Source organism: Myxocyprinus asiaticus, chromosome 14 (assembly GCF_019703515.2).
Source record: "Myxocyprinus asiaticus isolate MX2 ecotype Aquarium Trade chromosome 14, UBuf_Myxa_2, whole genome shotgun sequence".
NCBI classification, from domain to species: Eukaryota; Metazoa; Chordata; class Actinopteri; order Cypriniformes; family Catostomidae; genus Myxocyprinus; species Myxocyprinus asiaticus.
In genome coordinates, this window is record NC_059357.1 from 24,992,134 (window position 1) to 25,006,658 (window position 14,525).

Consider the following 14,525-nt stretch of genomic DNA (forward strand, 5'->3'; position numbering starts at 1 on the left):
ATTCTCGGAGCTGTCACTGTCTCATCACACCACTCATTCAAGTTTGCATATTAGTTTGAGTGTCAGAAGAATAGAGTTCCTCAAAGAGCTACTCTGGAGGAGTTTGTGTACTTGCAGGATATTAAACAAACCAGAGGTTTTAATTATCAAATCACTCTCAACACTCCATCGTCAGATACCATTGTACTTCCATTACTAGTTAAAAAGTTCAAAACCTATGAGGTAATTGTATTCATTGAAATAAAGTTCTCAATCTGAAAGATTTTTGTTGTTACCTATAAAGCATACAGTTTTTTCTGACAGCTATAAGTTACTGGTGTCTACAGATGTACTAGTCTCAGCCTCGGACGGCACGCCCATGGACCGCCCACAATCCGTGCACTAACCATCTGATGCTTATAGCACACAAAACTGGATAATGCTTTTTTTGATCAACTTCTGCGAGTAGATGCACACAAAATGTTTTATCAGTCCACTAGAAGCCGAGTTGTGTTCACAAGGTTCCGCGTTGATAGAATGAGCACTTTTGAGGAAAAAATAATCACAGAATCCATGAGTAGAGCTGCATATTCTGCTTTGTTTACTTAGAGTCTGTGAAATTCTCTATAATGAGGTTTTCTGTGCTGTACTTGGACTCTCTACACATTTTCTACTGTTCTACCGTGTGTTTTCTGTGCAATCGCTCGCGGAGACTCGCGTGCTATTATATAAATAATTTTTCCCCCATGTTGGTCTTTTATTATGGTATGAAACATCTCCGATAACACCGCCCCTGAACACCCCATAACCGACTGTGATTGGTTGCTTTACATGTCAGTTAGATGGCTTTTCCTGTCAAAATGGGCGGTTCATGGCCATTTGAAGCGTTACGCGAGACTACGGAGGTACTAAAGTCATAGATACAACAGCAATACAAACACAAATGGAACTATGGGAATTATGTAGCGACCAAAAATTTTAAACAAATCGAAACTAATATTTAGTGGTCGACCAATATGGTTTTTTTAATGGCCGATGCCGATATCCAGAGTGCAGGGTGGCTGATAGGCCGATTCAGTGCTGATATATATCACAGTTTAATGTAGTAAATAACATAAACATAAAATTGCTAAAATAATAATAATAGTAAATAAGGGTTTATCACTATATTTACTCAATTTCAAACAAAACTTTAACTTTGTAAAAAAAAAAAAAAAAAATTATAATAATATTGTATTTTAAATGGTAGATAGCAGTTTCTTCTGATTTCTGTTTAGTCATCAAATTTTAGTAATTTATTTGCATGTGAAGAAATTGTTAATATATTAGGAAGAAGGAAATAACAGTACACACAGTAGTCCAGCAGACATAGATGGCATGTCCACATTAGCAATCACATTTTCTCAAAACATACTGAATCAAACCAATTGTACATACAGTGCATAGTGAATAACACATTTACTTATAGCACATTTTACAGCTTTTACTTTGAAGTTGCACCAGAGACTATTTAGCAGAGACGGGCCACTTCTATTAAAATGAATGGGAGAAATTAGAATGCCCAACTGCAGCCAACGGTCAACGGATGTAGATAGGAAGTCCCGCCTTACAGGAAAAAGAGCAAATCACCTTTTAGATACAGACATCGTACCTGTCAATCAACTCAATAACGCGCATGTGTATTAGCTATAAAGGCTGGGAAAATTGTGTTTTTAGCGTAATCTGAGGTAAAGAAGCACCATTTATGATACCAGTGTTGTCAGATTTTACTGCTGATTTGATATATGTTCTTTGATCTTAATCTTGACCAACCGTTTTGGACAGTTTGGTCTTTCTCCATTAAAGTAGATAGGAGCTGCACTTTCATGACTATATATAGCCTCCCGAGAGCATTCAAAACATGGCCGACAGTGGACTGACTTGCTAGAAAGACTTTGGTTGCAGCTTGTGCAGATCCAGTGAGCAGCAGCAATCTCCTGGTAAGTTTAAATGGCCTGGATCACCTGCTTGGATTGTCTTCATGATTTGTGAATCAGAGGAACTTTTGATCCTGATCCTGAAGTTTTTGATTCTGGCTGATAGAATACGCGCTTCAGAGGAAGATATTAGATGAATGCTGGATTTTCGTAAGGTATATAATAGAAGTTTTATTTATATTTGCCTTTTATCATTAGAAAAGTTACAGGGAACTGTTGAGGAGAGACTGTTAGAATACGTGCTTCAGAGGAAGATTTATGAGTGCTCCACAGGATGCTGGATCTGCTCAAATTTTGTGAGGTTGGTTTATTACATTTGTTTAAACGAGATATGCACATATTAGCAGATGGTATATATGTTATTAGTTTTATTGATATTTGCCTTTTTATCATTTAACAAAACGAACCGTGACTGATCGTTTACATGTCTCAGACTCTTCACATGCAAGCAGGCGATTCTCAGCGCCCTCAAGAAACAAATCGGCCAAAGGGGAAAATTGATCGGCCAATGCCGATTATTAAAAAAGTCAGAATATCGGCTGATTTATCGGCCTCAGCAATATATCTTCGACCACTTCTAATATTTTAGTTTCAGAATAGCCACCCTTTGCCTTGATTACAGCCCTGCACACACTTGGCATTCTCTCAAACAACTTCATGAGGTATCCACCTTGGATGCTTTTTACACCGTATTGAAGGAGTTTCCATAAACTGTATGCTGGACACTTGTTGGCTGCTTTTCCTTTACTATCTGGTCGAACTAATCCATATAAAAAAGTTTTGTAAAGAAACAAACAGCATTTAAGCATAAGTTTTTAAGATCATGAGAAGCATAAAATTAGTCTAGTCTGTCGAGACTGGTTTTGTACATATTGTAAAGGCAGCGGAATGGATTGAAATATGGTATAATCTCATTGGTAGTTTAAAGCATTATCAAATTAGCCAAAATATTTGATATAAATACACAAAGTGGATGAGGCATGTGTAGAACTTTGTGAGTGACAAGTGTTTTCATTTTCTGTGGCCACAGATTCAATGCAAGGCTGGTGAAAGGGGCCAAGAACAGTCTGAACACACACCACTTAGTACCTTTCTTACTTCACGAGTGATGCACACACACACTCCATTTGCCATTTCACTGCACTAAAGTGGGTGTGTCCCTCTCTGTTTACTTCGCTATCTAAATGGGGACATGCCATATGTATAAAGCTAATTATAAGTAAACTAACCCCTACCCACACTGTCTTACAAAGCCAAAACACAGTTGATTATGAAGTAGTTTTACTATATTTTCTCTGAATCTGTGCAGAGGTGAGACAAACCTGTCTGTCACAGGAAGAATCGTAGTCGAATAGACCTGATTTCATTCATAACTCAAGTTTCACAAAATGTGTACTGTGTAGATACTGCGTTATTTTTTTTAGCGCATCTTTGCAGGGCATCACATGCTTACCCTAAAAGAAAGCTTTTTTGCTTTTTTTTTTTAAATAATAATATTAATACATCCATCTTCTCAAGCCGTTGTTGCAGGGTCACGGGTAGTGCTGGAGCCCATCCCAGCTGTCTCGGGCCAAAGTTAGGGAAACGCCCTGGACAGGAGGCCAGTCCATCACAGGGCTAACACACACAGACATACACATTCACACTCTCACTCTCACATACGGGCAGTTTAAAATTTCCAATTCACTTAACCTGCATGCTTTGGACTGTGGGGGAAACCGGAGCACCCGGAGGAAACCCACTCAAACACAGGGAGAACATGCAAACTCCACAGAGAAAGGCCCTGGGTGAGCCAGGTTTCAAACCAGGGACCTTCTTGCTATGAGGCGACAGTGCTACACACTGTCACCATGCCGCCCTAAGAATAATAATAAAAAAAACATTATTCCCTCCAGCCAGGTCTCCTAAGCAACCAATGGGTATAGTCACATGGGGTAACCTCATCGTGGTCGCGATTAGTGGTTCTCGCTCTCAATGGGGCGCGTGGTCAGTTGTGCGTGGATCGCAGAGAGTAGCATGAGCCTCCACATGTGGAGTCTCCACGGTGTCATGCACAACGAGCCACGTGATAAGATGTGCTGATTGACGGTCTCAGAGGCGGAGGCAACTGAGACTTGTCCTCCGCCACCCAGATTGAGGTGAGTAACCACGCCACCAGGAGGACCTACTAAGTAGTGGGAATTGGGCATTCCAAACTGGGATGAAAAAAAAGAAAAAAAATTATTCCATTTACAAATTCATTTTCCACATTCGAATGACTCCAAAGGGGTTTTGACCCCAAACCATGGGCGTGTCCAGATGGGGCCCTTTTTTGTCTTCATGTCAGTTACTTTGGTGTATGGTTAGTTTTATGTTGTTTATGTTTAGATGTTGGGTTAAATGTTGTTTTAAATTGTTTTAAAATAGCCAGTTATGTTGTCTCATTGGTTTGTTTAAATCAGTTTCCCCCTGCAAATACCAATGCTATGTTATTTGCTTGTTTTTGCTCTTACAGTGTGTTGTGGAGTCAAAACATGTAAAAAGAATAAAAGGAAGACAATCACAAATATCAGTGAAAGAGAGCAAATTTGTTTTATTCATCTGGGCTGCTACACCTCGTTGATTTAAATCGGAGCAGAAAGCAGTGTTAGGAAATTATAGTTATTCAAGTGGACTCGGAGGAAACACTGCATACAGTCTTTCAAAATGAAATATGGCTTGATCGTGCACTGTAGATCTCGCTGCATGTCACATGATCCTCGAGACCACGACACTGAAGTGCACCCGTGAAGAGGGCTTGAGGAAATCAGGTGAGGGACCATTTCAGTATAAACAATGGTTACATTCACTGCAAACACTGTACAACGTGACAAAAAGCACTATGATCATCCGTCTGCATGGAACTGTTTTTTCCATCCCTCTACCGCAAGTTTCTATCCCGCACCTGAACTCTTCCGATTAACTTTACTCCATGTTCACCCATTCACTGTCCGCAGTGATTTTCTTCCCGATCGCTCCCATTCCCTCAACCAGGCATTTGTTTTCCACATAGGGCGAAAGCCATACAAATAGACAACAAGTGTACACAAAAATGTTTTTTTCTGGTATTGTTGTTATCAGATGACACGTGACATGATGCCCATGTGACTTGCCTGAGGTTGGTTTCTTAACACTAAATTGACAATTTTCTTGTCCATGTTACACATCCTTTGATGCCACAGTGACCTCAGGATATTTTCTGATCATCCTTTCCCATCCCATCATGTCTACATCTCATGAAATCACCATCCGCTCCCACCTTCAACTCGGAAATTGAATCCCGCACCGCAAGAAACAACCTGCGGGAGCTCCGCAGGAATGCACCTCTATGTCCCATCACCAGTGATTGAAGTGAACAAGTACTTTCTTCTATCCCAACTAGACAAAAACTGTAATGCTGTAATCTTCTGCATATTTCAACATCTTATTCTAGCCAAGAACCCTTCATTCATTCAGAATTTGAGTCTTCATATAGCCTATATTAATTTCCTTTCATAATGTAATGCATTCAGTCTTAATACATAGTATGTCTCTTAAGAAAAGATGCACAATTATTATATTTATATATATATTTATATATATATATATATATATATATATATATATATATATATATATATATATATATATATATATATATATATTAGATCAGGAAAACAGCTTTAATATCAAATTAAGTTGTTTTTAAAGCACTGTTTAATTAAATAGTCAAATTACCTTTGACAGTCCAAATATATGGCTAAATTGAATACCTTACACAAAACTGAAATCCATGCACATTCTTTATGTGTACTCCTATGATAAGATTAAGAAATATCTTCAATATATTCTTTATTTACTCAAAATAAAACAATAGCCTACTTGATGGTATCACGTCACGCCACGGTACCCTACACAACATCTCTCCAACTCCAAAACTCCACAAAATTGCACAGAACTACCGTGTTCATATTAGCAGTGTCCATAACATTTATGCAGTTTAAAGACACACAATATACATAAAAACTTATACTGAAAAAATACAAAATTAACATTAACATTATTAAAAATAAATGCTATTTGGAGTCTTCTGTGTTTTGTAGTATTAACAATCAATTATTTTGCTAAGTAATATTAAAAATTCCTGAAAATGTACTGTACATACTGTATCTTAGTATTATTATAATTAAAATAAGGGATGTTGAGTTACGCTTCATGCCACCCTTGAATGAGTCTGTGCCCCACATGGACCACCCCAGTCAAAAACGTCTGGACACGGCACTGCCCCAAACCATAGCTAAGAAATGAACACGCACACTAAAGCCTCTGGAGGTGTAGGGGGAGAGCACTGCAGCCATGACTCATCTAAAGTCTTAAACAGAACACACACACACCAGTGGCAACATGGACACAGGGCCTCCTATCACATTAGTAGCAATGAATGAGGTGTAAACCCAGCATGCTATCCCTCTCTCTGAAGGGATGTTGTTTCAGTGGTAGGTCTGTTGCTTTTTGAGAATGTTGTTTATTTGGGTCTCGGCAATGGTCACCTCATACCAGAGTAAGAAATGAACCCTTTAAGCTCGGATGGGACCGCCGAGAAAAAAAAAATCCATTACAATCTTGACCAACACAAAATAGGTATCGTTTTAAAGCTTAGAAGCTCTACTTTACAATGCACATAGGCATTATGACCAAAACCGAACAAGTGCTTTGAAATTTGCAGACAAATCAGAAGTGTTCCATTTTGATAATTTAGTAATAATTTTGCCTGTATATATTATTGTAATATGTAAAAACATTAAACTGATCAAATATTCATGTGTCATATGTCGTTGCAAAACTCTCAAAGAGCAGACTTCAACCAGCCAGTTTGTTTTACTCACCGACAAAGATATAGGGAGCAATAGCTAAGTATGTCTTTGACATACGTTACATGTTAACAAGTGTCGCTTATAAGCCATGTTTTCGCATATAACTTCATGAAATAGAAACTGAACATAAAATATTACATACCAGTACTTAGAGGAGGCGATTATCTTTAAAACGAGCCCACACACAATTGTTATCGGCTGCATAGATAATTCAATAATCCACATGAAGCACAATGTACACACAGCACATATTGTGCTATTTGGCTAAAATCACATTAGCTTTGCTGGATCAGATGACTTCATCAAAATTAATGTAGTACATTGTCGAAAATCAAGGAACACTAAATAAATTGTATTAGGATTCAGATTGCTGCAACCAGAAGCGGATGTCATCCAAATATGGGCAGAGACTCTAATTACATATGACCACCATGAGATGTCGCCAAGTACATGACACAGACTCAATGATGGCTCAGATGACACAGAATGGAACTGAATGATATCTCTTTACTCATGCCTGCATGCTTGGAGAAAGAGCATGCCTTTAGTCGTTGTTTTTGTATGTGTATTAGTTCTTATATACAATTATTATGTTTTATTTGTTGTATTTATTTTAGCTGCCCCAGATATTTAAAACTTGGGGGCAAAGCATTTTTATTTGTTATCTATCGTTTAATGCCATAGTGGCCTTTAGCTGTAGCAGTGCTTGTTAGTCTCAACCACTAAAATTTGGAACAGTGGTAACTTTAAAATCTACAGTGGTGTAAGAAAATATACTGTAGGGCTGTATAATCGAACAAAAGAACTGGCCAGTTGTTTAATGTGTATTCTATATGAGTGTTAGTGTTATCATATCTTGTACATTTAATGTTGATACAATTTTATAGCTGTAATTTAATAGCCATAATTGTTCAGATTGAGAATTTTGTTTCAATTTATGGATTCAATTTAAGTATTTGACATAAATGTACAGTTGAAGTCAGAAGTTTACATACACTTAGGTTAAAGTCATTAAAACTCATTTTTTAACCACTCCACAGATTTCATATTAGCAAACTATAGTTTTGGCAAGTCGTTTAGGACATAAACTTGGTGCATGACATGAGTAATTTTTCCAACAATTGTTTACAGATAGATTGTTTCACTTTTAATTGACTATATCACAATTCCAGTGGGTCAGAAGTTTACATATACTAAGTTAACTGTGCCTTTAAGCAGCTTGGAAAATTCCAGAAACTGATGTCAAGCCTTTAGACAATTAGCCAATTAGCTTCTGATAGGATGTGTACTGAATTGGAGGTGTACCTGTGGATGTATTTTAAGGCTTAACTTCAAACTCATTGCCTCTTTGCTTGACATCATGGGAAAATCAAAAGTAATCAGCAAAGACCTCAGAAAAAAATTGTGGACCCCCACAAGTCTGGTTCATCCTTGGGAGCAATTTCCAAATGCCTGAAGCTACCACTTACATCTGTACAAACAATAGTACGCAAGTATAAACACCATGGGACCATATAAACAGCCATCATACCGCTCAAGAAGGAGACACATTCTGTCTCCTAGAGATGATGTGAAGTTTGGTGCGAAAAGTGTAAATGAATCCCAGAACAACAGCAAAGGACCTTGTGAAGATGCTGGAGGAAACAGGTAGGCAAGTATCTATATCCACAGTAAAACGAGTCCTATATCGACATAACTTGAAATGCTGCTCAGCAAGGAAGAAGCCACTGCTCCAAAGCCATCATAAAAAAGCGAGACTACAGTTTGCAAGTGAAATGTGCTCTGGTCTGATGAAACAAAAATTGAACTGTTTGACCATAATGACCATCGTTATGTTTGGAGGAAAAAGGGTGAGGCTTGCAAGCCGAAGAACACCATCCCAACCGTGAAGCATGGGGGTGGCAGTACCATGTTTTGGGGGTGCTTTGCTGAAGGAGGGACTGGTGCACTTCACAAAATAGATGGCATCATGAGGAAGGAAAATTATGTGGATATATTTAAGCAACATCTCAAGACTAAAGTTAAAGCTCATCGCAAATGGGTCTTCCAAATGGACAATGACCCCAAGCATACCTCCAAAGTTGTGGCAAAATGGCTTAAGGACAACAAAGTCAAGGTATTGGAGTGTCCATCACAAAGCTCTGACTTAAATCCGATAGACAATTTGTGGGCAGAACTGAAAAAGCGTGTGCGAGCAAGGAGGCCTACAAACCTGACGCGGAGGAATGAGCCAAAATTCCAGCAACTTATTGTGAGAACCTTAAGGCTACCCAAAACGTTTGCCCCAATTTAAACAATTTAAATGCAATGATACCAAATTCGAAGAAAATTTATGTAAACTTCTGACCCACTGGGAATGTGATGAAAGAAATAAAAGCTGAAATAAATCATTCTCTCTACTATTATTCTGACATTTCACATTCTTAAAATAAAGTAGTGATCCTAACTGACCTAAGACAGGGACTGTTTTCTATGATTAAATGTCAGGAATTGTGAAAAACTGAGTTGAAATGTATTTGGCTAAGGTGTATGTAAACTTCTGACTTCAACTGTATAACATGCTGTGTGTTTTTAAATGGTTAGAATTAACCATATGCCCTCAAACTTTAAAAATGCCAATAAAACTACATTCCAGGAGGCCATTATTTCTTTTAATACAAAAGTTCATTTCTGATACTACCTAACATTGTCGGACAGGAAGCTATTTTACTGCTATCTGGAAGCACAGATGTTAGAAGCGCTAAGTATGAGGCAGCATATCACGCTGTCCTTCAAAGTTTGAATGCAGTTTGGAGGCAAATCCAACCAGTTAGATTCCTCTTCACACAAGACCGTGGTGAAGGTTGTCCCTGCGGTGCTGGAAACTGTAAGAATCTGAATGCTTTAAATTAGGTAATGTCGCAGAATGAAAGTACGAGAAGCAGAGTACAGTCTCTATAGTGGCCAGATGGAGCCATTATCACAGGCGGCTTTGATGCCTCTGTTACTTTCTGAACATATGTGATGCTGTAGAGAAGCTGTACTCATCTAACTCTTCTTTATTCTCTGTAAAACACATTTAAACACATTCACACACATGCAGGTTTAAACTGCTTAGTCAGGAAGAGGGCGAGTACTTCAATGTGCCTGTCCCAGCCGAGGGTGAAGAAGGCAACGAAGAATTCCGGCAGAAGTTTGAGGTGAGTTGCCCCTTGTGTTCATCTAGTTTTTTTGTGTATTTAGTGTATACACTCACTTAGCAATATATTAGGAACAGTATGGTCCTAATAAAGTGCTCGAGCTGGTCTTCTGCTGTTGTAGCCCATTGCCTCAAGGTTCGACATGTTGTGCATTCTGAGATACTATTCTGCTCACTACAATTGTACTGAGTGGTTATCTGAGTTACCATAGACTTTCTGTAAGCTCGAACCAATCTGATCATTCTCTGTTGACCTCTCTTATTAACAAGGTGTTTCTGTCCACAGAACTGCTGATCACTGGGTGTTTTTTGTTTTTGGCTTTATTCTGAGTAAACACTAGAGACTGTTGAGAGTAAAAATCTCAGGAGATCAGCAGTTACAGAAATACTCAAACCAGCCCATCAGGCACCAACAATCATGACACAGTCGAAATCACTGAGATCACATTTTTTGGTTGATGTGAACATTAACTGAAGCTCCTGACCCATATATGTATGATTTTATGCATTGCACTACTGCCACATGAGTGAATTATAAGATAATGAATAAGCAGGTGTTCAGGTCTACCTAATAAAGTGCTCAGTGAGTGTATGTTGTTAATAAATAGTTCATGTTTTCATATATGGGCTATATAGTATATACACTGATGCCAAAACATTATGACCACTCACAGGTGAAGTAAATAACATTGATCATCTCCTAAAAAGGCAACATGTTTAGGTCTGTGTAGATTAGATGGTAAGCGAACAATAAGTTCTCGTAGTCAACGTGTTGAATGCAGGAGAGATGGGCAGGAGTAAAGACCTGAGTGACTTTGACAAGGGCCTGATTGTTATGACCAGACAACTGGGTCAGAGTGTCTCTGAAATGGCAAGGCTTGTGGGGTGCTCCCAGTCATCAGTGGTGAGTACCTACCAACAATGGTCTGAGGAAAGACAATCCACAAACCGACGACAGGGTGTTGGGTGCTCAAGTCTCATTGATGCACTAGGGCAACGAAGTCTAGCCTGTCTGCTCCGAACCGACAGAAGGTCTACTGTGGCACAATTCACAGAAAATTTTAATGATGGTTATGGTAGGAATGTGTCACAACACACAGTGCATCGCACCCTACCGCGAATGGGGCTGCTTAGCTGCAGACAATCAGAGTGCCCATGATGACCCCTGTCCTCCATCGAAAGCGCCTACAATGGGCACGCGAGCATCGGAACTGGACCTTGGAGCAATGGAAGGAAGTTGCCTGGTCTGATGAGTCCCATTTTCTTTTACATCACGTGGACAGCTGTGACGACAAGCCGGTGGAGGGAGCGTGATGCTCTGGGCAATGTTCTGCTGGGAAACCCTGTATCCGGTCATACATGTGGATGTCAATTTGACACGTGCCACCTACCTAAACATCGTTGCAGATGAGTTACATCCCCTCATGGCAATGGTATTCCCTGATGGCAGTGGCCTCTTTCAGCAGGATAATGCGCCCTGCCACACTGCACACATTGTTCAAGAATGGTTTGATGAACATGATGAAGAGTTCAAGGTGTTGCCCTGACCTCCAAATTCCCCAGATCTCAATCCGATTGAGCATCTGTGGGATGTACTAGACCAACAAGTCCGATCCATGGCAGCTCCACCTCGTAACTTACAGGACTTGAAGGATCTACAGCTAATGTCTTGGTGACAGATACCACAGGACACCTCCAGGGGTCTTGTAGAGTCAATGCCTTGGCGGGTCGGTGCTGTTTTGGCGGCACGCGGAGGACCGACATCATATTAGGCAGGTGGTCATAATGTTTTAGCTCATCGGTGTGTGTGTGTGTGTGTGTGTGTGTGTGTGTGTACATATATATAAATATATAAATTCCTAGTTGAATGCCACAAGATTAAGGCGATAAGGTGCAAGAGGCCATATTATGAGTATAGTAACAGCTAAAAGGCACAACGCACAACCCATTCAACCATGACTATATTCACAATATAGCATAACCTCTTGTACCTTATTTCTTAAATCAATGTGTCATAACTGTTATTATATTTTGGATTTTAGCACAGCTGAAACACTGTATTTATCACTGTATGGACTGGAAGTATCAATTTTATAATTGTACAAAAGAATATTCTGTACAAAAGAATATCCTTAATGTTCTTTAATGTTTTGTTCACATTAATTTCATGTAGGTTTATTTTATTTTATTTTTTTAACATCATTGGCCTCTTTCATTAAAATATCTAAAGGAAAACAGATACATGGCAGTTAAACACAAGACACATCATATAATAAGAAACATATTTAACCTCAATTTGCTTTGATTGTTGTAATGAAAATGTTGCATTCTTGATTGGTTTAAAGTCAATGGAAAATACTGTTCGCAACTTTTCTTTACTTTCTTATTCTGATTTATTCAGCAAAAAGTGCAGGGCGGGACTTGATCAAATCCGTTGGGAATTGATTGGATTGTTAAAAGTGGGTGTTACATACCGGAATAGAGCCAGAGGGTTACATTTAGTTATTACATTTTGATTATAGATAATGAAGACAAATATTATTTTATTTTGTAATAAAGTGTCAATGAACCGTACTCGATAAGACCAGAAACATACATTAAATAAGTAAATGGGGTCAATTTTGATTACTTGTCGACTTCAATTCTCCTGACTGTTTGGCAGCATGTCAAGAGAACGAGACAGAGTGAAACAGAGATAGAGAAGCAAGGCAAAGAGAGAGAGGTCTTTTTGCATGAAGCATATATCACTCATTGACAAATGTGGCATTAATAACACAGTGCCAAATGCATCCTCCCAAAGTAATCACACTCATGTCAACCTTCATTCTGCTCCGCAAGTCCCAATTTGAATATAGAATAGAGGTGTCTGTGGGAGAGGACCTGCAGTCTGTGATCCCTGGCCTTTTTTCCACGCTGATTGATTCAGGCACATATTAAAGTCCCATTTCTGTTCCCTCTGTCCGTGGAATTGGTAGTTCAGACGTGTCTCATACTACATTGATATGCGACAATTGTGCCTCGACAGCCAGTTTGTGCCTATTGGTGCATGCATGTGAATATGTGTGAGATGTATGTAGAATGTCTGTGCCGTATGAGTGTGTGTTTGTGGTAGTGTGTAGGTGCACGGACTGTGCAGGTCTTTGCATAATTCAAACTGTCCCGCGAGCAGACCCAGCTGTGGGCCCAGTGCATGATGGTATTATTTATGAACGGCCCGATGCGAGGCTTAGCACTGCTTGGACTGCTAGATATGTGTGTGTGTGTGAGAGAGAGAGGCTGGCAGTTTTTCTCTAGTGGTATGATGCATAATGCAAAATGTGAGAAATGGTCAATCTGTTTCACATAGCAAAGGAAAACCACCTTAACTCATCTATTTAAAGGGATAGTTCACCCAAAAAGGGAAATTCTCTCATTATTTATTTACCCTCATGTTGTTCCACACCTGTATGAGTCTTTCATCCATTTCTGAAGAATGTCCTAGCCACTCTTTTTGCATTTAATGAAAGTGAATGAAGACTGGGGCTGTCAAGCTCCTAAATGACAAAAAAGGCACTATGTAAGTATCATGGAAGTGGTTCATATGACTTATCCACTATATTCAAAATGTTCTGAAGACATACAATAGCTTTAAATGAAGAAAAGACTAAAATAGAAGTCATTATTCCCTGAAAATCTTGACATCTGCCCTAGCTCTCCTTGGCACGTTCTTGAGAGTTCACGAGAAGCAATGCTGTCTGATTTGTAAACAAATCACTCTTTTAAGGAATCAGTTGATTCAGTTCACAAAACTAGGCTGAATGATTTGTTCATGAATCATACTGATCCAGTTCTCAAGTTCAATTCACTGATTCAATGATTTGCATTGGTTAACAGCCCACATGAGGGAAGATTATCAGTGAATAATGACTTAAATTCCATATATAGTATTACTTAAGGCCAAAGTATACTTTGGGTGTCCGCGTTACTGATCGCCCCGCATACAATAAGTTTGACGCAAATTTTGTCATCAGCACAGCCGCACGGCTTGACCGCGTGCCACCCAGTTTTTCTTGTCCAGCGGACATGGTCCTCATCTGTGCGCGTCGTCTGCATACGCCCTGGCCATTGACTGTACTAAAAGAGTGTCACAAAGCAGTTGTAGTGCGCATGCGTCGAACGCGTTCCTATTCGTTCGCAGTCAGAAAAGTATACTTGGAAAGGCAATGCGGTCAGCTGAGCGTGATCCGATCCGGAACACACAGAAACGAAGTATACCTGGGCCTTTAGGAAGACTTGGAATAAAACGCATGAGTCGTCTGGAACAAACTCTTTTATGATACTTCTATGGTGCTTTTTTGTCTTTTTGGAACTGGACAATCCTAGATGGAAAAGAGTGGCCTGGATATTCTTCCACACCTTTTGAGTTCCACAGGGGAAAGAAAGTCATCCAGGTTTGGAATGACATGAAGGTGAAAACTTCTTAGAATTTTCATGTTTGGGTGAACTATACCATCTACTCTTTTTTTCCACTCCTTTTCTTTT

The 14,525-nt window shown here is 39.2% G+C and overlaps 1 protein-coding gene across 3 annotated transcripts in view; it reads left to right on the top strand.

Annotated features, from left to right (window-relative positions):
• Window positions 1-14,525, top strand: part of LOC127451229 (protein kinase C beta type) — a 237,699-nt gene that overhangs the window by 131,208 nt on the left and 91,966 nt on the right. For all 3 annotated transcript variants that reach the window (XM_051715746.1, XM_051715744.1, XM_051715745.1), the window contains one exon: window positions 9,909-10,005. In XM_051715746.1, the coding sequence (XP_051571706.1) occupies window positions 9,909-10,005 (97 nt within the window). The remainder of the gene's footprint in view (window positions 1-9,908; window positions 10,006-14,525) is intronic.